This window comes from Brassica napus, chromosome C8 (assembly GCF_020379485.1).
Source record: "Brassica napus cultivar Da-Ae chromosome C8, Da-Ae, whole genome shotgun sequence".
In the NCBI taxonomy this organism is placed as follows: Eukaryota; Viridiplantae; Streptophyta; class Magnoliopsida; order Brassicales; family Brassicaceae; genus Brassica; species Brassica napus.
This window is the reverse complement of record NC_063451.1, coordinates 44,046,192-44,069,960: the sequence shown is the minus strand read 5'-3', so window position 1 is coordinate 44,069,960 and position 23,769 is coordinate 44,046,192. Positions and strand designations below refer to the sequence as shown.

General features: G+C 36.3%; 6 protein-coding genes across 10 annotated transcripts; 3 read left to right on the top strand and 3 right to left on the bottom strand.

Annotated features, from left to right (window-relative positions):
- Nucleotides 1-2,771: 2,771 nt before the first annotated feature.
- On the top strand, nt 2,772-9,914 carry LOC125574895 (squalene epoxidase 5-like). 3 transcript variants are annotated; one of them, XM_048765110.1, is made up of 8 exons: nt 2,883-5,272; nt 5,668-5,779; nt 7,064-7,244; nt 7,759-7,930; nt 8,054-8,272; nt 8,516-8,794; nt 8,886-9,164; nt 9,267-9,914. In XM_048765110.1, the coding sequence occupies exons 1-8, from the start codon at nt 5,066-5,068 to the stop codon at nt 9,450-9,452; spliced, it is 1,635 nt and encodes a 544-aa protein (XP_048621067.1). In that variant the 5' UTR covers nt 2,883-5,065; the 3' UTR covers nt 9,453-9,914. The 3 variants fall into 3 exon arrangements, 2 of the variants coding, with proteins under 2 accessions (XP_048621068.1, XP_048621067.1); XM_048765111.1 differs by lacking the exon at nt 9,267-9,914 and having other exon boundaries at nt 2,783-5,272; nt 8,896-9,040; XR_007327211.1 differs by lacking the exons at nt 8,886-9,164; nt 9,267-9,914 and having other exon boundaries at nt 2,772-5,272; nt 7,759-7,907.
- Nucleotides 9,915-10,535: 621 nt separating this feature from the next.
- LOC106436694 (serine/threonine-protein kinase tricornered) lies at nt 10,536-14,802 on the bottom strand. Of its 3 annotated transcripts, none has more exons than XM_022708903.2 (14): nt 14,562-14,802; nt 14,165-14,314; nt 13,347-13,611; nt 13,081-13,255; nt 12,923-13,006; nt 12,377-12,835; nt 12,201-12,280; nt 12,017-12,101; nt 11,769-11,900; nt 11,527-11,640; nt 11,353-11,400; nt 11,192-11,276; nt 11,055-11,111; nt 10,536-10,957 (listed from the first exon to the last, which is right to left on the bottom strand). In XM_022708903.2, the coding sequence occupies exons 3-14, from the start codon at nt 13,583-13,585 to the stop codon at nt 10,809-10,811; spliced, it is 1,707 nt and encodes a 568-aa protein (XP_022564624.1). In that variant the 5' UTR covers nt 13,586-13,611; nt 14,165-14,314; nt 14,562-14,802; the 3' UTR covers nt 10,536-10,808. The 3 variants fall into 3 exon arrangements, with proteins under 3 accessions (XP_022564624.1, XP_022564626.1, XP_022564625.1); XM_022708905.2 differs by having other exon boundaries at nt 13,347-13,570; XM_022708904.2 differs by having other exon boundaries at nt 13,347-13,558.
- Nucleotides 14,803-14,823: 21 nt separating this feature from the next.
- Nucleotides 14,824-15,793, top strand: LOC106436693 (H/ACA ribonucleoprotein complex subunit 3-like protein). The gene is made up of 4 exons (XM_013877643.3): nt 14,824-14,898; nt 14,967-15,051; nt 15,382-15,424; nt 15,513-15,793. Exons 2-4 carry the CDS (start codon nt 14,998-15,000, stop codon nt 15,608-15,610), a joined length of 195 nt encoding a protein of 64 aa, XP_013733097.1. The 5' UTR covers nt 14,824-14,898; nt 14,967-14,997; the 3' UTR covers nt 15,611-15,793.
- Nucleotides 15,794-15,867: 74 nt separating this feature from the next.
- LOC106436698 (pentatricopeptide repeat-containing protein At2g20540) lies at nt 15,868-17,884 on the top strand. Its single transcript, XM_013877651.3, has one exon. It carries the CDS (start codon nt 16,262-16,264, stop codon nt 17,882-17,884), a length of 1,623 nt encoding a protein of 540 aa, XP_013733105.1. The 5' UTR covers nt 15,868-16,261.
- Nucleotides 17,879-19,374, bottom strand: LOC106436699 (dnaJ homolog subfamily B member 13). The gene is made up of 3 exons (XM_013877652.3): nt 19,014-19,374; nt 18,513-18,922; nt 17,879-18,429 (listed from the first exon to the last, which is right to left on the bottom strand). Exons 1-3 carry the CDS (start codon nt 19,176-19,178, stop codon nt 17,994-17,996), a joined length of 1,011 nt encoding a protein of 336 aa, XP_013733106.1. The 5' UTR covers nt 19,179-19,374; the 3' UTR covers nt 17,879-17,993.
- A 398-nt stretch (nt 19,375-19,772) lies between these two features.
- LOC106436696 (signaling peptide TAXIMIN 2-like) lies at nt 19,773-20,480 on the bottom strand. Its single transcript, XM_013877646.3, has 2 exons — nt 20,224-20,480; nt 19,773-20,016 (listed from the first exon to the last, which is right to left on the bottom strand). Exons 1-2 carry the CDS (start codon nt 20,319-20,321, stop codon nt 19,893-19,895), a joined length of 222 nt encoding a protein of 73 aa, XP_013733100.1. The 5' UTR covers nt 20,322-20,480; the 3' UTR covers nt 19,773-19,892.
- Nucleotides 20,481-23,769: the final 3,289 nt, after the last annotated feature.

Sequence of the window (23,769 nt, the reverse complement as noted above, 5' to 3'; positions counted from 1 at the left end):
ATGGCAGAGTCCAAAGCCATTACACCCAGTGTAAACCGGATTTGCTCGAACCACTCACCATAGTTGAGGCCATTAAACTTTACCACAGAGTTAGCAGAAGCAAACACATTTGATGAAGCTGCAAGCATTCATACATGTTTACCCGTTAGTGCTTTGAGACTTTAATATATATTCAGACTAATAGAAACTTTTAACACTTATATTTTAAATAACCTTTGGGCAATATTTAAATATAAGTACTTTCATTGATGCTAATTATATATTCTTTAATATTAATTAAATCAACACTAGTCAAATAAATATGTTATCTTTGGATATACATATTATTCACTATAGTAGAAAAATGATTAATTATTTTCTTATTATTAATTATATTCAATGATCCACCTTTGGGTGATCTCCTAGAATATAAATAATAATTTAATTGATCAATCAAACTTTTATGTCATTTAGCATCCTTGATCTTGATCAATTATAAACTCTATAATTATTTTTAATATCTATATGTCATATAACAAGGTCACTTTGGTGACTATCATATTATATACATATAAACATTAAAATATCTATGGGAAAACTACTTAAATTGTGTTAATATTTCATAACACAATTACTTGATCATTAAAATGCAGCGGAAGCATTTTTTTTTTTTTTTTTACTATTTATTTTAATTTAGTAAAATAACACCTTTATTAATTCAAATATGCATTTACTTTGATAAATGATTTCCGTTTATGCATACTAGATGAATTACCATGTGCTAACAGTCATGCGTATGCAATCAAATGTTAATGAATAACAGAACGCACTCTTTCATGCATGCAGTCTTACGTAACGATTCAAACTTCAAATGAACTCTGATTAATTATGAATCTACTCTCATTCATGAATGACTTAATTAATAATCCAGATATTTCTTATCGCATGATGCCAAACGTTAATATTATGAGTGCAATTCCTTTACGGTTATTACCGAAAACGTAAACCTCGTGAATTAACAATATTCCAAAATATTTAAGGAAATTCACTAATTTACTTCACGGTAACAACAGTAAAACCCAGATTTCAAAATTCAACAGTTTTATTCAAACAAGCATATTAACCCACACATGAACAGTCGTGACTTTTTAAAAATTAACCATGCAAAACACCTTTTACGACAACTATAATTAACCGTATTGCATCATTATACACTTTCATTTTCATTGTTGTCGTACTTGATCATTTAAGTTCAAAAATTCAATGCGAACGATTCACAAGCATCACTTAACAAACAGATTCAGTCAAGGATGAATTAATCAAATCTAAGATGGCTCTGATACCACATGTTAATTAATTTTATGATTTCAATTATGAAATCTACACCCAAGACCTAATCTAGATTTGATTTAATTCAATCCTAACACATTTCTAAAGAAGGTAGAAACACTAACCTTGATCCATGCTTGGATACAATTCCACCAATTGATCTTCTCCTCTTTAACCTTCTCTTTGGTGATTTCCTTGATGGACAAGAAATCCCAAACCTTCCTTAATCTCTCCTTAAAAAAACTATAAGTGTAGTGTTGTAAAGAGACTTTTCGTTTTTTTTTTTTTTGATAAAAGGAGTACGAGTCCTTTTATAATAATCTAAGAGACGTGTTGGTTTATATCCATCAAACAGATGTCTGTAACACAACTCTTCTTTATAACCGCACTACAACATTATAATATATCATCATATATATATTTGACCTTATGGTAATTAATATATTCCATTATTATTACCTTTTACATATATGATCATGAGATTAAGGACATTTTTAAATATAAGGTAAAGTAGGAGGGTTATCAATACACCCATATTCTAACTCTTTAATAGAAACCGATCCATCACAGTATCGCCTTTTATATTAGAATCTAAAACATTAATATGAACTTGAACTTTATATTAAACCAATAGATACATAGGTCACATTGAATATAAAATATTCTTACATTTTGAACTTATTACTTTCAGAACTAATCAAATTTAGAATTCGTTATTTAAAGATATTTTAACATTTTTGATGTAAATGGAAATCAAAAGCGTGTTCTAAAAAATAATAACGAGGCAGATTTTAATCATTTTGAAAGTGGTTCGGTTCTTACGAGAGTATGAAACATGAAACCGTTGCAGTTTCGGAATAGTGAAACTATTAAAGGTAGCTATATATTCAATAATCGAAACTGAAATCATTTTTAGGGTTTTTTTAGTGTGAATTCGTGAAATGACCAAGTTTGAGAAATAAATTAAGTGCATAACACTGATTTGACATAATGTATTATTTAACAATTGTGCTTTATTTTCACCGGTTTTACCCTTGATTCATACAAGTTGCCGGTGGCTTAAAGCTGTAGAGATGACATTAACAAAATCCAAGTGTTGCCAATAATTAATGCAAACTGTTACAGGAAGATAATACAACCACATCACATACATAATAACCACAAACATTTCATTAATTCTACTTCATATCACCAAAATAATATAGAATATTAATTATACATCAACCCTTAAATTTAGATACTAAAACTTATCTCAATCTGAAACTAATCTCTAAATACTAAACCTTCAACCATAATCACTAAACCCTAAATCTAAATGTAAACCATAAACTCAAATATAAACCTAAATTCAACTCTAACTTTTAAATACTAAACCCTAAATGGTTATCATTAAACCCAAACTCAAATGTAAACTATATTATATATTTATAATTTTAAAATAAAATTAAAATCTGAAAAATATATATAATATTTTGTGATATTAAACTATACTATATAAAGATGGAAAATATCATACTAAACTCTAAACTCAACCCCTACTAAACTCTAAACCATAGCCATTAAATCTTAAACTCATATATAAGCTATAATATATATTTAAAAGAAAATCAAAATCTGAAATATATAATTTTTATAATATTTTCAAGTACTATACATATATAGTATGAACATTGTATAAAATAGTATACAAATGTTTATTCTATTTATATTAGTTGAGTATCATATGTAAAATAGTACGAGAAGAAATAAAAGTACCCGTTGATGAAAAAGACGTTCTTAAACTAGACATGACCCTAACATTGTCAAATATTTGAATGAAACCAATTTTATATTACGAACAATCATATAAAAGAGCATAGAAGAGAAATATCAAATTTGAAGACATGACATATAAACCCTAAACTCTAGTTTGAGAAAGAAATTACTAAACCCTAAATCCTAATCACTAAACCCTAAATCCAAATATAAACCCTAAACACTAAACTCTACTCACCCACTTAAATACTAAAACCCTAGACAAACCCCTAGTTACAAAATCTAAACCCAAATAACTAAAGTATAAACCTAAACATAATCTATATAATATGTTGTCAATTTTGTCAATGTACACGACATAATATGAAACCTCTATAAATAGTATAGAAGTACTGGTCCACTCCATTTACATTTGCCAAATGACAAAGTTTGAGAACGAAATTTATTAAAAACCTAAATCCAAATATAAACCCAAAACCCTAAACTATAAACTCAAATCTCAAAATCTAATGCAAACCTCACTTCACCACCATTCCTCTAAATAATAGAATTTAGATTTTTAAACTAGAATTGGTAATAATGAATATTCCAAATAATCAAATTTGTTCAACATTAAAAAAATGAATTTCATATTACAATCAATCACACAAAATGACAGTGAAAATAACTATCGAATTTGAAAACATGACATGCTATTACATTTTAAGGAATAGTATAGCATTTCGTCTCAAATAGTATGGTATCCTTACATAAATAGCTACCCTAAAGAATATATATACTATACTAATCATTTACCGAATATAGTGTAGACGGAGAATTCATCTTCTTCAATTCTTCTTTCTTAGACATGCTGATACACATTCATTTGGTGCACTCTCATTATTCTTTACCACCATATAGAGATCGTCTCCATCTCCTCTTTTTTTTGACACAGCGACACTTTACAGATCCACCATCGTTATTCTTCACCAGTGGATATCTATCATGGATCTAACTCTGATGCGATAATCTCAATCTCATTTGCAAGATTTAAAAACGAAAACAATATGAAAACAAAAGCATGATTGTGAGAATCAGTGAGTTAAGAGAAGGAGGAAAAAAATGAAAGAGTTGGTGTGTTCTCACCGTCTACGCCTTCATCGTTGCCTCTTTTTTACCACAATTGATTGTTCTTCTCGTGAAAAGAAATCAATTCGAGAAAAAATCTGGGAAGAAGAAACTTCATCTTCTGTAAAGTTACCAAAATAAAGCACATGTGAGAGAATGTGTGATTTTCAAGGGCTACACGTTACTTTTGAGTATTATTATTATTATTAACTTTTCTTTATTTTTTTTTTGCAGGTTTCAACCGGTTGTATGTGAGGGCAATATGACAATATTATATATAAGAGGCATAGTGTATAGATGTCGAGATTTTGGTTAGCTATTGCATTATAATTTGTTTGATGGTTATACAGCCAAATTTCTCTTTTTACCAGCACCAAAGCCAAAAATTAAATAATATATTATATTATATTGGTATTGTATTTTTGTTATGTTCACATCCAACTTCTACTTCCTCATCCCACAGTCATTTTCCGTTCCTTCCACCCAATCCATTAACTGTTTTTACTCGGTTTGATCCTTCTTATATATGTTTCTTCTGGTTCCACCATTATTATTGAAACTCGTAGCACGCTATACACACAAATATCGAAATAATTTATATACTCAAGTTCAGCATAGGACCAAAACAACCGTTTCACAGAAATGAATAGAGGTATGTCTGAACAGACGAGACCGGATAACCTTCGAGCTCAGAGCCTCAAAACACTGACTGGCAGTGAATAGGCTGCCAAGTGGCAAACCAAGAGTAAAACGTGTTGGCTTGAGATGAAAGATTAATACTAAGATGGTGACTCACCATAGCCTAGGGGACCATCTTTTAAACTGGCCTTTGCACTTACTTGAACTCAAATACCTTTAACTCTTTTCAATTCTCTTGAAAACCATTTGAAGCAAAATGGATTTGCCGCACGTTTGGTTATGGACGATGCTACTCGCCTTTGTGCTAACGTGGATGATTTTTCACTTCAACAACCAAAGGAAAAAGAAGTCGATGTTGAAGTTGGCCGAGGCGGCCACAGAGGAGATAAGAGAAGGTGTTGCTGACATCATCATCGTCGGAGCTGGTGTTGGTGGCTCAGCTCTCGCCTATGCTCTTGCTAAAGTATGCATGATTTTACGTCCATATATTGCATCTGTGTCGCACTTAGAGCATAATTAACCCGAAGTTCTTAGGATGAGGTTTTTAACTGTTTCTTAACTTTTAACTAAAAAAACTAAGAACTGGTTCTTAAATAAGGACTTTAAGAACATGTTCTTAGTTTTTTTTAGTTAAAAGTTAAGAAACAGTTTCTAAACTTCCGCTAAGAACCCTACTCCGAGAACTCCGGGTTAATCATGGTCTTATATTCTTATTTATGAAAACACAAGAAAACTATAATTTTCTATATATATATTTATTTTTTATAAATTTTTTTTCTATGTTATCGTGCATAGTTTTTTTTCAGTGATCTACTTCCAATATAATATTTTATTTGGTCCTACTTGTTTGGATCATAGGATGGGCGTCGAGTGCATGTGATTGAGAGGGACATGAGGGAACCAGAGAGAATTATGGGTGAGGTTATGCAGCCAGGAGGACGCTTCATGCTTTCTAAGCTTGGCCTTCAAGGTCTCTCTCTTTTTCTTTACATAAATGAATTTTTTTTTGCTTAAATTTGGAACAGAAATGAATCAAGAAACATAAATGATGGGTGTGGTTACAGAAATGAACTTATCAAAAAATAATTACATAAATGAATCAAGAAACAAGTCCGACATAAAGTTCAAGAAAAAAAAAAAAAGAAACACGTACGACATTTGTATGAACTTGGAGACTGCAGCTCATAGCAAAACCAGTATGCTATTGGTTCCACAACAACAATTTTATGCAAGGTTGTTACGTGTACATTATTCCGGGTAGAAGTTTTATAAAATAATAATTGAATTAATAAATGATACTGGCTTTATATAAAATCTATTTAATAATATATATATATATAACTTATTAATACTATAAAATAATAGCTAATTTATTTTTCACAAAATAATGTATTCGAAATTTTTATTTTTATTTATATTATTTGAACTTTTAGTGCAAGATATAGACCTAAATAATAATAATATTTATAAACTTTACATTAAATTTTAGCCCTATTAGTATAGAAATAATAATTAATATATTATATATATATATATTATAGAAGTAATGTCTTTAGAAAATGTTCATTTTATCCAAATTAGTTTTTTCAACTTTCAATTTAGAAAAACGTTCATGTTAATTCATAGTTTATAGTATTTTTTTGTCACAAACATAGTTTATAGTATTATTTTCCAAAATCATGTACCTCTCGTTCTTAAAATTATCTAACAAAAAATACATTTATTTTAAAAAAAAATCTCTAAAGGAAAACGATACTACAAAGTTATTGGGGGTGGCGGCGGGGGGGATTTACAATTCCAAAATGTTTTAATCTACTCTCTTTTTTTGGTGAAACCAATCTTTTTCATTCGTAACTTAAACAAATACATGGATTAAAAAAACATAAAACTACAATCCTTATCAATGGGGTATAATTGTTATTCAAAATGATTCTTACATCGACCAAAATTTGGTTTTAAGTTTTTAATGGACAATTGACAAAAAGAAAAGTTTAGGTGGATAAAATAAATTTGGTTAGGATTTGGTAAAAAAATAATCAAATTTGTATATAAATTTTTTTTTGCTAAATTGTAAATATCATATAAATGAAGAGAAGATTTTACAAGAAGATCTTTGATTAGGTTGAACTTGAGAGGTAAAAAATGTTACAAATGAAGTTGTAAGCAAATTTTGGTGTGGTTTTTAATTGATATTTGTAAGAAAATCGACCCCATAGTCAATATGAATATTTTGTGTGTGATATTGTACGTATAGATTGTCTGGAGGGTATAGATGCGCAAAAACTCACGGGCTTGGCCGTTTACAAGGACGGGAAAGAAGGGGTTTTACCTTTTCCTGTGGAAAACAACACCTTTCCTTATGAACCATCTGCTCGATCTTTTCACAATGGCCGATTGGTCCAACGACTGCGCCAAAGGGCTTCTTCTCTTCCTAAGTACTAATTATCTCTCACATCCTCGTTTATTAATTATAGTTCTACAGTATAGTGGTATGACACTTTAATTGAGACTTGGTATATATACTTGGAGATATCGATTAGTCAAAATGAAAATACTCTACTATGTATTTTGTTCGTCACTTGCTATGGTTAACTAACGAGCTTTTTCTAGATTGATCTGATAAGAAGTATTGGGATGAGTTGAAATTAACACTACAAGCAAAAACTGATACTTCTTATATAGGATAAATTAACTACAAAAGATGTAGGATAATCCAGTTATAGCGATTTAGTTAATTTTTACTTTTATACAATAGTACCGTGAGATCTCTTTATAAGAATAGATATTCGAACCCTATTATGACAGTAAGTTAGAATATAATTTGGCTTTATATATAATATAATATGGCTTTTTAATGGATATTTATCATTTAACTTATTTTCGACTAATTTGGAGACTGAATCCATTATAACCTTAACTCACTGACATTATACACTACTGGCCATTTAGTGTGCACGTGGAAGAAGGAACTGTGAAGTCTTTAATAGAAGAAAAGGGAGTGATCAAAGGTGTGATATACAAGAACACTACTGCATGCCAAGAAACAACGGCTTTTGCACCTCTCACCGTAGTCTGTGACGGATGCTATTCAAACCTTCGTAGGTCTCTCGTTGATAGTACTGTGAGAATTTTATACTTCTCTAAAGTAGAGTTAAATCTTCGCCGTTAGAGATATACTCATCTTTAGTTTCTAAATTTGAGGAAGTATGATCAACTGATCATATATCTGATATATATTATATAGGAGGAAGTGCACACGTACATGGTGGGTTACATCACGAGGAATAGTCAACTGTATGATCCAAAAAGTCTACATCTAATTCTTTCTAGACCTATGGTCTGCATAATGTATCAAACAAGCAGCGATGAGGTTCGTTGTATTGCCGAAATTCCCGCCGATAGTGTTCCTTCTATGGCAAACGGTGAAATGTCTACATTCCTTAAGGAAAGTATGGCTCCTCAGGTACGCATCAAGTTTATTAGATTCTCAATAGGTGATCAAGTTTGAGAGAATTGAAATAACTAAGTTAGTGTTACTAGTACTTACAGATGAGAGATATGTATATAAGCACATTTTATCATTTGAAAACTGTGCATGCAAAATATATGCATTCATCATCTTTTTAGTTGAGCTGTTGAAATAACCATGTGACTAGTGAAAATTTAAAGTGTGAATTATAGACAGTAATTTTCATTATAATTTCAGATACCTATACAGCTCCGTGAAATATTCATAAAAGGGATCAATGATGGAGCAAGCATGAAAGTGGTGCCAACCAAGAGCATGTCTGCTACGTTGAGTGAGAAGAAAGGAGTGATTGTGTTAGGAGATGCATTCAACATGCGACATCCAATAATCGCTTCTGGTATGATGGTTGTATTGTCCGACGTTCTTATTTTACGCCATCTTCTAAAGCCACTGGAGAACCTTGCCAATGTTACCCAAGTCTCTCAAGTCATCAAAAACTTTAATGATATTCGAAAGGTTAGTACACGTCACACACCAATCCCTAATGCCTAACGAGCCTAAACATTTTTTTAAATAAAAAAAAAAAATTAAATATTGTTTGGTGAAGCCAATGTCAGCGACAGTTAACACATTAGGGGATGCATTTTCCCAAGTGCTGGTTGCATCAAAGGACGAAGCAAAAGAGGCGATGCGACAAGGCTGCTACGATTATCTCTGTAGTGGGGGCTTCCGCACGTCGGGATTGATGGCACTTCTCGGTGGTATGAACCCTCGGCCACTTTCTCTCGTCCTCCATATCTTCGGCATCACTTTTACCTCCATTGGGCATTTGCTCTCTCCCTTTCCCACTCCTCTACGCATTTGGCACAGCCTCAGGCTTTTTGTGGTAAATCACAGCACAACTTAATCATCTCTCTTTCTATTGTATTGTTTAGACACATCACACATGTGTTTCTATAACTATATGCTTATATATGTCAAATGCTAGTCAACGATGAAGATGTTGGGTCACCATATCAAGGTTGAAGGGGCGAGGCAAATGCTATATCCAGAAAGCACACCCATGTATCACAGACGCTATATGGCTGCAACCGCTCTCCAACTAAACGATGATAAGTCTGTTCTTTTCATTGCCGCTGCGACTAGCGGTCGCGGCAACAAAATCACACTTTGACGGAGTCAAGATGAAGGTTCTTGAAAGTAAACTTATTTATCGCGGCTTGCCGCAACGATGAAAAAAGGGGATGATGCTGCCGCTGATATTTTCAGCGTCGGATTTAGTTACTGTGTTTTGCCGCTGCGACTGAAAAAAAAAAGTTTCGGTTGTCTCACCGGCGCTATATTTCCGATGGTAAAGGGGTAATTTTCAGTTGCCGCTGCTAGTCGCCAGCGTTTGCGAAAAGAACAGGCCTGATGTTTCGTATTAATCCAGTTGAATTGGTACTTTAGAGGCGAGAAATGTAGAAAGACGAGCATCATTCACTTGCGAGGTTATTGAGTGATGGACGAATAATCTATTGTTTAGCTTTTCTCTAATATAATTGTGTTGCAACATGCTTGTTGAATATGTACGATAGAACATTTGCTCTTAGAACCGCAAAAAATGTTACGTAGTAATAAACGGGTTCCCTTATATGAATTTAGTGGTATCATAGTTTGATGCATTTTTCTACGATGGAAAGACATTTCCGTTCTTTAAATAGTAAAAAATAATATAACCAACAACTTAATCCTAGCGAATTTTATATCTTTATTAGAGCATCTCCAATGTACACTTCTATATTTTTCTCTAAAATAGAAATCTTTATTATAAAAGTGAAAATGCTCCAATGTATGCATTATAATAGAGTTCCTCTATTTTACAGGAAAATATAGAGAAAAATTACTTTTTGCCTCTATAGTTAGAGGTGAAAATAACACTCTATTACAGAGACATACATTGGATCATTTTCACCTCTATAATAGAATTTCTCTATTTTAGAGAAAATATAGAGATAGAAATAGAGGTGGGTTGGAGATGGTCTAAAATTTGAAAACCAAACCAATATCCAACAAAACCTATTTGGATCAATTTGACTTTTGAAAACTATTTTTGTGATAAAAAAATTTTTTTATGCTATCCAATGGAATTTTTCTTTAATCTTCTTCATTCTTCTCAACAAATCTATAAATATCACTCCCATTTGCATTCGCGCTATGACATAAATTCGAAATTACTATGAACCTATTAACAAAAAGAAATGAGTCAAAAACTATGTAATAATTCTAATCCACAAGTCATGATTCCACCTATTGATCAAGAATAATATACAGTGTATAAACAAAAGCATTTCGTAGTTTTATACACCTTCCGCACCAACTTGACTTTTGAGAAAAAAAAACTACAATTATGTAAAATGAATTAAAAATATTTGCATGCCAATAAATGAGACTTGGTTCGTCTTGGAGATAGCAGGAGTGATCGTCGGTTCGTAAGATTGAGGACACAACCCAAATCCAAACAATACAAATTAAACATTGTTTGCTATTTTTAGCAAGCTTCATGCTTTGACCTGACTTCGTGTTCTGGTGGTAGAAGTTTCAGAAAGCTTCCCTTAGCCACTGGCGGAGTAGGAGTAAGAGGGGGTCGATCACTAGCTGATCTCGTTGTTGTTTCCGGTGAATCCGATGATCCACTATCTATGGAACGGTTTTAAAATACATAAAAATTAGTAAAACATGATCAAAGGTTTTTGAGCTTTCAAGAGGCAAAAAAAACAAACAAAATGGTGTGTACCGAAGAGTGATTTGACCATTGGTGGTCGCTTCGACTTGTTCTTCTTCTTTAACTCCGCTACAAAATTGCAAGAAAGCATGCATTAGAAGTAACATTCAAACTTAATAGACAAAGAGACAGTGATCAAGTGTGGGTACCCATTCCAGGAACTTGGTAATCATTAACGATCTCGAAGTTCTTGTAAGTGTACCCAACAAAGTTTACGTCCTTTGACGACAGTATCTGCAGAAATAAAACAGGTATTGAGTAAACATAAAATGAAGGTAATGTTGAGTCTTTTGCAGGGAGTAGCATTTGCCTTCCTCCATGGGCCAGACTTGGATGATGTCTGAGATTGTGACTCGGACTGCATAAATTACCAAATAACACACAAAGAAATATTAATCATCAAATACAAAATTAATGAGATTTAACTCAAAAATCTTTTAGGCTTCCATCAAACCCAAAGGATAATGAAAGATTTAGTTACTACCTCGTCAAACTTCTCAAAATTCTGAGTGTCTAAATCGTCATTGACCTCAGGAACAAACGCTGCATCCATATCGAATATTGAATCCCAATCAACAGTTTCAAACCATGGATGAGCCTGCAAATGCAAATGATGGATTACAGATGGAACTCTTTACATATCCATACTCAAAGCTGATAAAACTTTTACATATTTGTAAAAAAAGGGGGAACTTTTTAAAGAAAAACAGTATAATTAACGGACACCTTTATTTCATCAGCACCTTTGGAACCAAGCCTACGTCTGACACTGCACAAAAGGCTGTTGATAAGATCTTTTGCTTCCCTTGACAATACTGCTTCCTCTGGAAACTTCAAATGACTTTTCCAGTTTACTATCTGCAAACCAAACCAAGAGTTTGATGTCCAGTGTAAGTGGTATAGGTAAACTTCACATTCTTTGTCTTGTTTTATTTTGGTTTTATTTTTTTTCAATGAGAGCATAAACAATTTACCTTTCTACAGGTTGACATAGCATCATCTGAATAAAAAGGAGGATATCCTACAAGCATTTCGTACATGATAGCTCCAAGGGACCACCTACAGAGCATTTTTCTATTCAGCAACTAAACTGCACTATCTTCATAATCTGGTGATAAAAAAAAGAAAAGAAAAAAAGAGAGCCTCAATTGCATATACCAGTCACACTCCATTCCATAGCCTTTCTTCAGTAGAACTTCTGGAGCTATGTAATCTGGTGTCCCAACTGTTGAATAAGCCTGTTGTTTCATTTGTTAATCAAACATACACACATACACAGAGAGAGAGAGAGAGAGAGAGAGAGAAATGTTCAATTCAAAATCTTAAAGTCTTACTAGCGTCCTCTTCCTGTTCCTATGCCAATGTTCGAGCTGTTCCTGCTGAGTGCGTTTTGGAGCAGCTGATCCATCCTCTTGCTCCGTGGATCCACTAGAATTGTTCAAAAACTCGTTTTCTCCAATGACGCTGCAGTCCAAAGGTTTACACAATCCGAAATCCGACAGTCTCAGGTGCCCATATCTGTCGAGCAGCAAGTTGTCCGGCTTGATATCCCTGTGGATGTAATTGTGCATGTGGATGGACTCGATGGCGAGAATCGTCTCGGCGACATAGAACTTGGCCTCATCTTCTGTCAGAGTATCTTTGCGCATCAGGAGAGTCATCATATCACCACCGGGAAGATACTCCATCACAAGGTAAAGATGGTCATCATCTTGAAATGAACAGTAGAGCTTCACTATGTAGTTGCCGTCCACTTCCGCAAGTAAGTTCCTCTCTGATCTCACATGCTCAACCTTTGAAGAAGAAAATGAAATAGTGAGGAATGATTAGTTCACCACATGCAAGGGCACCAGCATTAGGTAGGGGAAGTCACATATCACCTGGCCTCTGCGAAGCATCTCAGCCTTCTTGAGCTTTTTCATTGCATAAACTTGACCTGTAGTCTTTTCTCTACAAACTCTAACCTACAAGAAACAAGAAGAAGAAGAACAGACATAATGCACGTTTCCAAGAAGGCGGAAGAGATGCATGCATTTACCTCTCCAAAAGCACCTTTGCCAATCATGGTAAGCAAATCAAAATCAGCAACGCCTAGCTTGTGGCGTTGAAGGCGCATGTACTCTGTCTCCTTCTTCTCCAGAAACTTGAGAAGATTGTTTTGATCTTCTTCAGACACATCTGCATCTGCCAGCTTCTGCTCTAGCAAGCTTCGCCTGTTTTAATATCAAATAACCAAATAAATCAGGCAATGGCAAAAAAAAAAAAAAAAAAAAAAAGAAGGATGTCTACATTCTTGGTACAAACCTTTCTTTCCTCTCTTGGAGAATCTTCATCTGCTCTTTGTAATGATTCTCAATGTACTGTTTAGCAGCTGCAACTTTCTGTTTAGTAGTGTTTGAGACAGCTTCTTCATCAGTTTGTACGTTTGGCTGCTCATCGGCAGAGCCATTACTACCACCACCACCACCTGAACCACCACCACCTTTATATCTGGACCCTCCACGCATCTGCCGCTTCTGAAACCAACCCTTTGTAGAATCCATATTAATACTCTCTCTCTCTTTCTTTACTACACACACAAATTATAAGCTTGGGATTGAAAAAACAACGTTTTGTGCATAAACCAGTGATTTCAAAATCATCGCCTAAAGAAACTAGAAATGGGAGAGGATCATAAAACACCTAAGAATATCAAATCTTTTAACATTAAACGTGAGAGATCCAAACCTAAGCAGGAAGAGAGAGAGAGAGAGAGAGAGAGAGAGAGAGAGAGAGGAACAGAATGAGCGAGAATCTCGCTGAAGCCCATGAAATTTTCATGGTAGCGTCATTTTCTCTGATTCTTTCATGCAGACTTCTTCTCTTCCCTTTCTTTCTTTAATAATTAATGATGGATTTATGATTCTTTCAACATGATTGTATATCTTAATTAATGAAAACATAACAAACCAATCCAAACATTGTATATGTTTTGAGATTTTAGTTAAGAAAAAATAGGAATGTTTGTTACGAGTTGATTGCCAGATGGCACAAGTGTCTCTCTTTCACAGGTTACAGGATAACCACTTTTTAAAAAAAAAATAACTTAAGAAACCAAACTTTAAAAGTTTTGCAATGCTTACATTGTGATTAGTAATGCAATGAAAATACACTCTGTTCTGGTGCTGCTGGCACTTGTCTGGTCTTAAAAGCAGCTATTGTAGATTCTGAGTGGGGAAGGAGGGCAATCTGAGCACAGCTTCTTCTGTCTCCATTGGGTCCGATCGCACAATCTAAGCCCAAACACACAAAAGTGTACATTGAATTATATAATCAGTATATTCCTTAGAAAAAATTACATGTACACATTTTTTAATTGGGACCAACATAGAGTTGCATTTTTCAAATGAATCAGTTTAACGTTTTCACATTCCATACTAAATATAAGAAGCTTGACATACTTGAAACGAACAATCTAACAACATTCAGTTTGATCCTATTACTTCATTTCTAGCTCAATGAGAGAACGAGATATTGTACCGGATCCTGGAGAACAGGCTTGGTGTCATCTACGGCAACTCTGAAAGGAGGTTTCTCGGATTTGACTTCTGATTTAAGAAATCTCGAGGCGTTCGACGCTGTCTCTGAAGCTTTCCCCATCGTTTTCTCGTCTCTTTTTTCGCCGGAGAAGGAAGTATCTTAAATCACCTTTAGAGATACGAGATGGATTCCGATTGAGATCGGCCCAAAGTGTCCTTGTTGGGCTTAACAGTTTATATCTAAAGCCCATTTCGTTGACTCGAGATCACCTATATACACACGCACCTCTTCCTCCCTCAAAAACCCTAATCGTACTCTCGTCTCAAAAATCTCCAAGGTTTGCTCGTTTCCTGAATCTTAATCGGATTGTTATCTTTCTGCTATAATGTTAATTCTACTTTACAGGGATTATCATTGAAATCAAAGGAAGACGAAAATGTATCTTCAGTGCTATATCAACGAGAAGGGCGAGAAAGTTTACACCACTAAGGTACTAGTTTACAAGTAGTTGTATAGACATCCCACGATACTAGTACCTTGGAAGAGAATAAAACGGTTAAATAAAAGTTATCTCGAGCTTTGATTTTGTTTGCTTTTAATCTTTAATTAGTAATTGCTTTTAATCTTTAACTAGTAGATTTAAGTTTGTTTCATTCATCTTAGTCTACCGAAGTCTCTCAGACATAGTTGATCTTGGTTATTGATTAACTTCTTTCTTTTTGTACACAAGCTTAACTAACCTTAGCATTTGGGTTTTTCTCTGCTCACTGTATTTGTTTACTTAATTGCTTAATCGTGAGTCTAAACTCAATTTGTGCAGAAGGAATCACCGCTTGGGACAGCCACTGAATCTGCCCATCCAGGTGAGTCTAGCTTCTTTATAGACCATTTTGTGTTTTTTTGTAAGTTTGATTCTTTCATTGAAACTGAAACGGTTGTGTGCTATTGCAGCCCGATTCTCTCCTGATGATAAATATTCAAAGGAGAGAGTTTTGTTGAAGAAACGGTTTGGTCTTTTACCCACACAGGGCGCACCTGTCAAGTACTGAAGTCCAAGCTTCTTTTGGTTTTGATGTTTTCTCTATTATTACTGCTATGTTGTCTCTCTTGATGAAATGTTGACATAAACCGTAGTGAGTTTAAGACTAATTTTCATGAACCTTAAAGAATGAAAACTTAGAGAGTTGTTTATTTTCAAATTTGATAATAATCTAAATATTTTTTGAGCTAAAGTCGAATGATCAAAAGAAGACAAGATGCATCTCCTATGTGATAAATAGTATACCCATTCGTATATTTCAATCTCAGAGAGAGAACTATAAAAGGATTCTGTTATGTATTTACTGGATTAGACCGTCACATAGACACTAACAATGGAACTAATCCAATAATCCGAGTGTATGGTGTCCTACATATCCAAAATCCAATAGCACAAGAGTTTATGTTTTGATTAAATGATATTAACTGGTTCACAAGTTTCTATTTACCTGGCATCCTTCTTTGATTTCGCCTCTCTGTCCTGAACACAGAAAATTTGTTGCGTTTGGAACTACTTGCATTTTGACCAAAAAAAAAAAAAAAAGGAACTACTTGCATCAAATATAATAAAAAATCCATCAAAATTCAGATCTTAGCTTGCTGCTTAGGTCATGTGCGTACCGTTAGTCATCACGTGACTTACTTCACTCAAAGCCAAGCTTATGGAAATGGCCTTTCATGGGATCAGAGAAGTGGAGAACTACTTCGCGCCTCTTCTACATCGATTCAAAACCCGATCAGAATGGAAACAAATCCACGCCTCCGTCATCACACACGGCCTATCGCAGAGCAGCTTCATAGTCACCAAAATGGTTGATCTCTGCGATAAGATCGGAGACATAGAGTACGCCACACGTCTTTTCAACCACGTCTCCAACCCCAATGTCTTCTTGTACAACTCCATCATCCGAGCTTACACCCACAACTCCTTGTATCCCTCTGTGATCCGAATCTACAAGCAAATGCTCGCTAATAGCCTCGAGTTTCCAGATCGGTTCACTTTCCCTTTCGTGTTCAAATCATGCGCAAGCCTCGGGTCGTGTTACTTGGGGAAGCAAGTTCACGGTCACCTCTTCAAATTCGGGCCTAACTGCCACGTCGTGACGGAGAATGCTCTCATTGATATGTACATGAAGTTTGATGGCCTCGACGACGCGCATAAGGTGTTCGATGAAATGTCTGAGAGGGACGTTATATCGTGGAACAGTCTGCTTTCCGGACACGCACGGCTGGGGAGGATGAAGAAGGCGAAAGCCTTGTTTGATTCCATGCCGGAGAAGACGATCGTGTCGTGGACAGCGATGATCTCCGGGTACACGGGGGCTGGATGTTACGGAGAGGCCATGGAGCTTTTCCGCGAAATGCAGTTAGCTGGCATCGACCCTGACGAGATCAGTCTCATCTCTGTTTTGCCTTCTTGCGCTCATCTCGGGTCTCTGGAGCTCGGGAAGTGGATCCATATCTACGCAGAACGGAAGGGGTTTCTTAGACAGACCGGCGTCTGCAACGTTCTCATCGAGATGTACTCGAAATGCGGGATGATTAGCCAAGCTATCCAGCTGTTTGATCGGATGAAGGGGAAGGATGTCATATCGTGGAGTACGATGATCTCAGGGTATGCACATCACGGGAACGCCGACGGAGCAATCGAAACGTTTGGTGGATTGCAGAGAGCGATGGTGAAGCCTAACGGGATCACGTTTCTTGGTCTGTTATCAGCTTGTTCGCACGTTGGCCTGTGGCAGCAAGGTTTGAAGTATTTTGATATGATGAGGGAGGATTATCTCATAGAGCCCAAGATCGAACACTACGGTTGTTTGATCGATGTCTTGGCAAGAGCAGGAGAACTGGAACGAGCCTTTGAAGTGACTAAGACAATGCCGATGAAACCTGACTCGAAGATTTGGGGGTCGTTGCTGAGCTCTTGCAGAGCGCGAGGCAATCTTGAAGTTGCTCTGATGGCAATAGACCATCTTGTTGAGCTGGAGCCTGAGGATATGGGGAACTATGTTCTGCTTTCCAATATATATGCGGATTTGGGGAAATGGGAAGAGGTTTCGAGGTTGAGGAAGCTGATAAGGAAGGGGAATATGAAGAGAACGCCAGGTTGTAGCTTGATAGAAGTGGACAATGTTGTTCAAGAGTTTGTTGCGGGAGATGATCGCAAACCTTTCTGGACTGAGATCTGTTCAGTGTTGCAGCTCTTCTCTGCACATCAGGATCAGGATCAGGATGTGATTGAAAACAACATTACTCTTGCATCTATAGAAATGGTTGCATTTTGATTACAACAAACAAATTTTATTAGGAGTATTTTATTATGTTACAGATCCGACCAAACAGGATACAACAGTATTAAATCACAATCTCTCTGATCTACAAACAAGACAGAAGTTATCCGAGAAGCTTCTTTACTCCTGCCTTCTGCTCTGAGGTTAACCTCGTGGGGAACTTGATGTTGAACTTGATCCTCAAGTTTCCTCTCTTTGTCTGATCTTTCTGCAACGGCATTCCTTCCTTTGGAACCACTTCCTCGTACTCTGGGTGGATCACGTTGGTGACTGGGATTGTCAGTCTCCGACCATCGAGTGTCGTCAGGTTCACAGTGTAGCCTGTCAGGGCCTCAGCGAGTGAGATCTTCTGTGTGACGATGAGGTCATTGCCCTCCCGAGTGAAAACCGGGTGACGCTTCTCGTCGATGATGAAGACTAAATCAGCTGGAGTCACTCCGGGTTGCTCGTTTCCTTTCTCAGGGAATGTGATTCTGGTGCCTTTCTTCCACCCTGGCTTCACATCAATCGTTAAAATCTCTTCCACTGGCATCGTCTTGCTGCAAAACACACGTAAGTAAAATCCAGTAATCAGACTATTGGAGTTAACTTCATTTGGTATGTTGATTGATCAGTCACTTACCCGCTGACGTCAGCAATTTCTCTAGAGATCTTCATCTTCTTGGTGGTTCCTTTGTAGAGATCTTCAAGGCTACAAGGCAGCCTGTTTTCGATAGGAGCCGCCTTCCTGGCTCCACCACCATGATGCATAGCTCCTCCTCCTCCTTCACCGAAAGAGGCAAAAATGTTATCACCAAACATGCTGCTAGAGAATCTTGTACCACCGCCACCGCCACCACCAAATGGTCTGGAGAAGCCAAAGAACTCAGCGAATATATCGTCTGCGTTTCTCGGATTGAACCGGAAGGACGTTGGACCGTCTCCGGTAGAGAAGTAAGTGGCTCCACCAGCATCTGGAGGTGGCACGTTCCCTTTCAAGCCTTCCTCGCCGTACTGATCGTATACAGCTTTCTTCTGGGGATCGCTAAGAACCTACAAAAGCATCAAGAAGAATCAGAAACAGAGAGCTCTTGGAAAGCGCTGATGGAATGGAACAGAAAGAAAGAAGTAAGAAGAAAGATACCTCGTAAGCTTCGGAGATCTGCTTGAACTTGGCCTCGGCGTCCTTTTTGTTGTTTGGGTTCTTGTCGGGATGCCATTTCATGGCGAGTTTTCTGTAAGCTTTCTTGAGATCATTGTCGGAGGCGTTGCGATCGACTTGGAGGACGTTGTAGTAATCCACTCCCATCCGACCTTCTTCTTCTTCTCTCTTTCGCTTCTTCACTTTTCCTGATTCTAGTAAGATGTAAGGGGGCTCTGTTCTTGTTCTTGTTCTTGTTCTTATGTCTTGTGAAGACAGAGAGAAGTCGGTCTTCTTTAAAAACCGATGACTCCATCATGTTTTTTTTTTCTTTCTTCTCGGAGTGTGGAGAATTCCGTGGAATGTTCGAGATATCCTTCCTTGTAATCTGACTATTTGTTTGTTTTGGGTGACGGGCCTGTTACGCTAGTGTCTTTCCGTCACAGCTGTCTTTATCTTCTTGAGCGCAAAAATCTGGGGTACTTGTTGATTTTGCTTTGGATCAGGACTGACCTCAGTTCATAAGTGTTTACCGTTACCGTATTCTACTGCAGTAGTTTTTAAATGCTAAAGCCCATTTATGCCAAATGGGCTTTATAATCTACGCAAAAGTAGTTGCTACTTGCAACATTGTGTGTTATGGGCTTAATAACTGATCAGGAATCTTCTCTAAACCGTTTAACTTCCTTATCAAAATTAATTATTGGCTCTGTCAGGAGATTTTAATAAATTTTAATTCTTTTTCTAAACTAATTTCGTAAATATTAGGGAATTTAAAATTATTTATTACAAAAGAAAATTACATGAGCACAAAGGACTAAATTAGTAAAAAAGAAAAAATTAAAAGAAAACCAATAGCACAAAGTTAAAAGAAAGAAAGTCTTAACAAGGGATGGAGTTGGTGAAGCAACGGAGGACTTTGACAGGGAGTTTGATGAGATCCACAGCGAAGTTGGCCAGCGCAGCAAAACAAAAGCAACATGGGCATAAACAACTCAGTACCGTCCTGCCAAATTATATAATTATATCAGTAAATTGAATATTTAATTTGTTTATTTTCTTTTATGAGAAGTCGATCTGGGGTTGAATGTAGATGATGATGAAGAACATAACTGAATCTTAATAAAGCATATAAATGAATTTACATAAAATACAGAAACCTGTAATGTAATAGATAAGTGTAAAGAAAGAAAGGAGGAGGGGAATTAATTACCCAATGATCCAGATGACAGCACCAACTAAAGAGAGAACAAGAGCGACAAGAGCAAATGGTAATCCCAATAAGAAACCAAGAGGCCTACATTCTCCCATTCTCTGTCTCCCTGATCTCAAATTCGTCAGAGGCTTTGCAGACAAATATTGAAATAGACGAAAAGTTTAGTTTTTTTTTTTGCTCTGAGAATGGAAAGATAAAAAGATTAGAGGGGCTGCCATTAAAAGGAGTGAGTTTTTTTATCAAAAAAAAAAATAGTCAATGATGATTATTAGTTGCACATGAATTTGTATAACCGCCGTCGTACCCACGCGGCGACATTTTTGTGAATGACGAATATACCCTTTCGTTTCTTCCTTTTTCATTTTGAGTAATCGAAGTCAATGGGGGGTGCTTTTGGGAATTCGACGCTTGAAATTTCGTAGTGTTGAACTCGGCCTTTTTTTTGTCAAAGTGAAAATAAAGAGTCAAGGAACGACGACATGGCTTTGTGCCGTGAAAATACACCTTTCATCATTTTACGTGTGATCTTTCCAAAATTTGATCTCTCTGTTGCTTGCAATGCCACTTTTAGTATTACTGCCAGTTTGTGGTTAATACTAAACCGTAATTTATGCTTGCTTTTGATGTCATCCTTCCAACTAACCAAAGTTTTGATTTATTAAGTGATTTTGTTCTGGTTCATATGTTACGCTGCTCTCTCTATCAATCTCGTTTACTAGTATAGTCTTATGCTCGGACCAATAAATATCTAGCTTCTCTTGCAAATGGACTAAATGGCCCGTTAGTTAAGATAGTAACGATTCAGATGATGGTGGTCTACAGATTTTCCGGCCCAAATTTTCATAACATATATAGCCCAAATGATGGTCTACAGACTTTCCAGCCCAAATTTTCTTACAAGTTCAGGAGATTCTCGATGGGGGACATTACCTCAGCTGGACTGTAAACGTACGTCACACGAGCAATCCCAATCAGACGTATTACCGTTAATAAATCAAATGACGAGATGTTTTTAGTGGTAAAGAAAAAAAAAAATGAATCGAAGAAACTGTGTAGCTTTCAAGATCATGGTCCCAAGTCCCAACTAGCTGAACACAGAAAAGACAAAAGTTTTCTCACCACAAGCACATCCACAACAAAATAGATTTTTTCAATTTTAAGACTAGTTGATATACCAAAATATTATTTTATTCATCGGATATAACAGTGACAATAACAGTTAATTGTTAGATATAACAGTTTCATAAATTAGAGCATGATTATCCCTATAACCCCATAAGGGTTTCTTAATCACTTTTTTAGCATTAAATGTGTGTTAAGAATTTAGTTAAGAAACAACTAACTTTTTGTCTTCCATTCATGGTTTCTTAACTCGAGGGTTCTTAAAAAAAAAGAATGAATAAGAGAAAGAGAAAATGGATGACTTTGGTTTAGTGAATAAACATAAATATAACAGAACAACAACAAGAAGAAGACACAATATAAACATAAAAGAACATTCACTCCATTACATAGTCAAGAGATAGAACAAACCTAAACAGAGCTTCTTCTTAAACAATTAAAACTAATCCATTACAGAGAGAGTACTCGAAAGAAAAGACATAGAGAGGAAACTGACCGTACTAGAGCAGCAGTGGCTTGATCACCAATCCAGCAGTGGCTTCATCACCATCAAACTGACCGTACTAGAGCAGCATTGACTAAAATACTACAGAAAGCATCATTTTAACACCAAAAAGTCTTTTTAAACCCTTACCGAGCAATCCAGTGATGACATTGTGCCCACCAGGTGCCTGACCTCCAGACAGAACATCACTGATCTTCAGCTTATGTCCCGACGAAGCATCACTCTGGTCTGGAACAACTGAGACAGAGGGCTGACCATATAGACCAGGAAACAATTCGCAATCTCATCTGCAATCACATAAAAGCCAACACCAAATCCTCTAGAACTCATATGAACTCCATAAACACACAGAGCCGTAACAACATTCTTAAAAGCTCCTCGTCCTCGAGACCATACTTATACCAAATCACAACCAAACTAATACAAGATCACACAGTCCTTCAGATCAAGCAAAGCCATACACAATCATCATAGAATCCTCACGCTCCTCGATACTATACTTAAACCAAATCACAATCAAACTAATACAAGATCACACAGTTCCTCAGCTCAAGAAAATCTATACACAATCATCACAGAATCCCTCAAGCTCCTCGATACTATACTTAAACCAAATCACAATCAAAACTAATACAAGATCTTGATTACCTGAAGTTTTCAGCAAGGAGGCAAGCATTGGTGTTGGAGTCATCTCCACCGATAACCACCAATCCATCCAAATCTAGCTTCTTTGCTGTTTCTTCAGCTTGTTTAAACTATACATGGGAGCCAACTTACAATTACACACAAGATCTAGACTTGTAATGAGACGGAGAAAACCCTAACTTGGGTTCCCGGCGGCGGAGCTGACGGGACCTTCGACGATTTTGAAGGCTCCTTTGAGCACAGAAGGCAAAGGAAGAGCGATTGAAGAGAGGAGATGCTCCCTTCACACAAGCAATCGTCGGTCGACGGAGAAGAGAGAGAGAGGAGGAGAGAAAGAAAAGAAAAAAAAAAGGTTCAAATTTCTCAGTTTGCTGACACGTGGTTTAAGGACCCTTGTTATGATCGATCGCCAAAATCATGTGTTAAGGATCGGTTATCACCCTTTTATTTAGTTTTGATTTAATTAATTTACTTATTTTTTTAAAACTCATGTTAAGAAACTGGGATAAACATGGTCTTAGGCTTTGGTTTTGGAGGACGAGTTCTTGCTGACATACATGTCTCTCTGCAATATATTTCAACGTAATTTTTCCATTGTTCAGTAAAAACAAAAAAGTTGACAAAAATAATTGCATGGAACTATATACAAAGAGAGTATTAACTATTAAAGTTTCCTGAGGGGAGATAAAAAATTGAGCATGTGTCGATGGAGCCCGAGACTTCTCCTTTTTCTCTCTTTGTTTCTTAACGGAGATGAGATGAGACGAAGCTTTCTCTGGTGCTCTACCAGGGTGTTTTGATTCCGGGAGGCGGAGGCTATTTCAGCTTCATCGTCGTCGGCTTTTGATCTCGGGGAAGTAGAGGCTTCCGAAGCTCTGCACCGCCGACAATAGAAATTTATTTTCCTTTGTGATGCGATCGATGGGTCTATAGCTTTGATTCTCTGGGAGTCGGAGGAGATCTCGACTGGGTCGATGACGATCTCTGTTGGTGGAGCTTAGGCATCGTTGTGTATGCTTGAAGCTAGTGCGTTTCTTTGCTTGTGGTTCTGTTTCTCGAAAGCCCCGGTGGTTGATGATTAGGATCCGTCGACGTCTTTCAGTTTGGAGAGATTGGTCGCGGTGTTTCCTTTGAATGGGTGCTTGGTGAATGTTCTCTTGTCTTCACGTTTGATGGCTTGATAATCGGATGAGATCTCGATAGGCGATGAAACTCTCCGATGATGTGCTAAAGCGATGAAGGAGGAGATGTTGTAGTCTCTGATTTTTCTT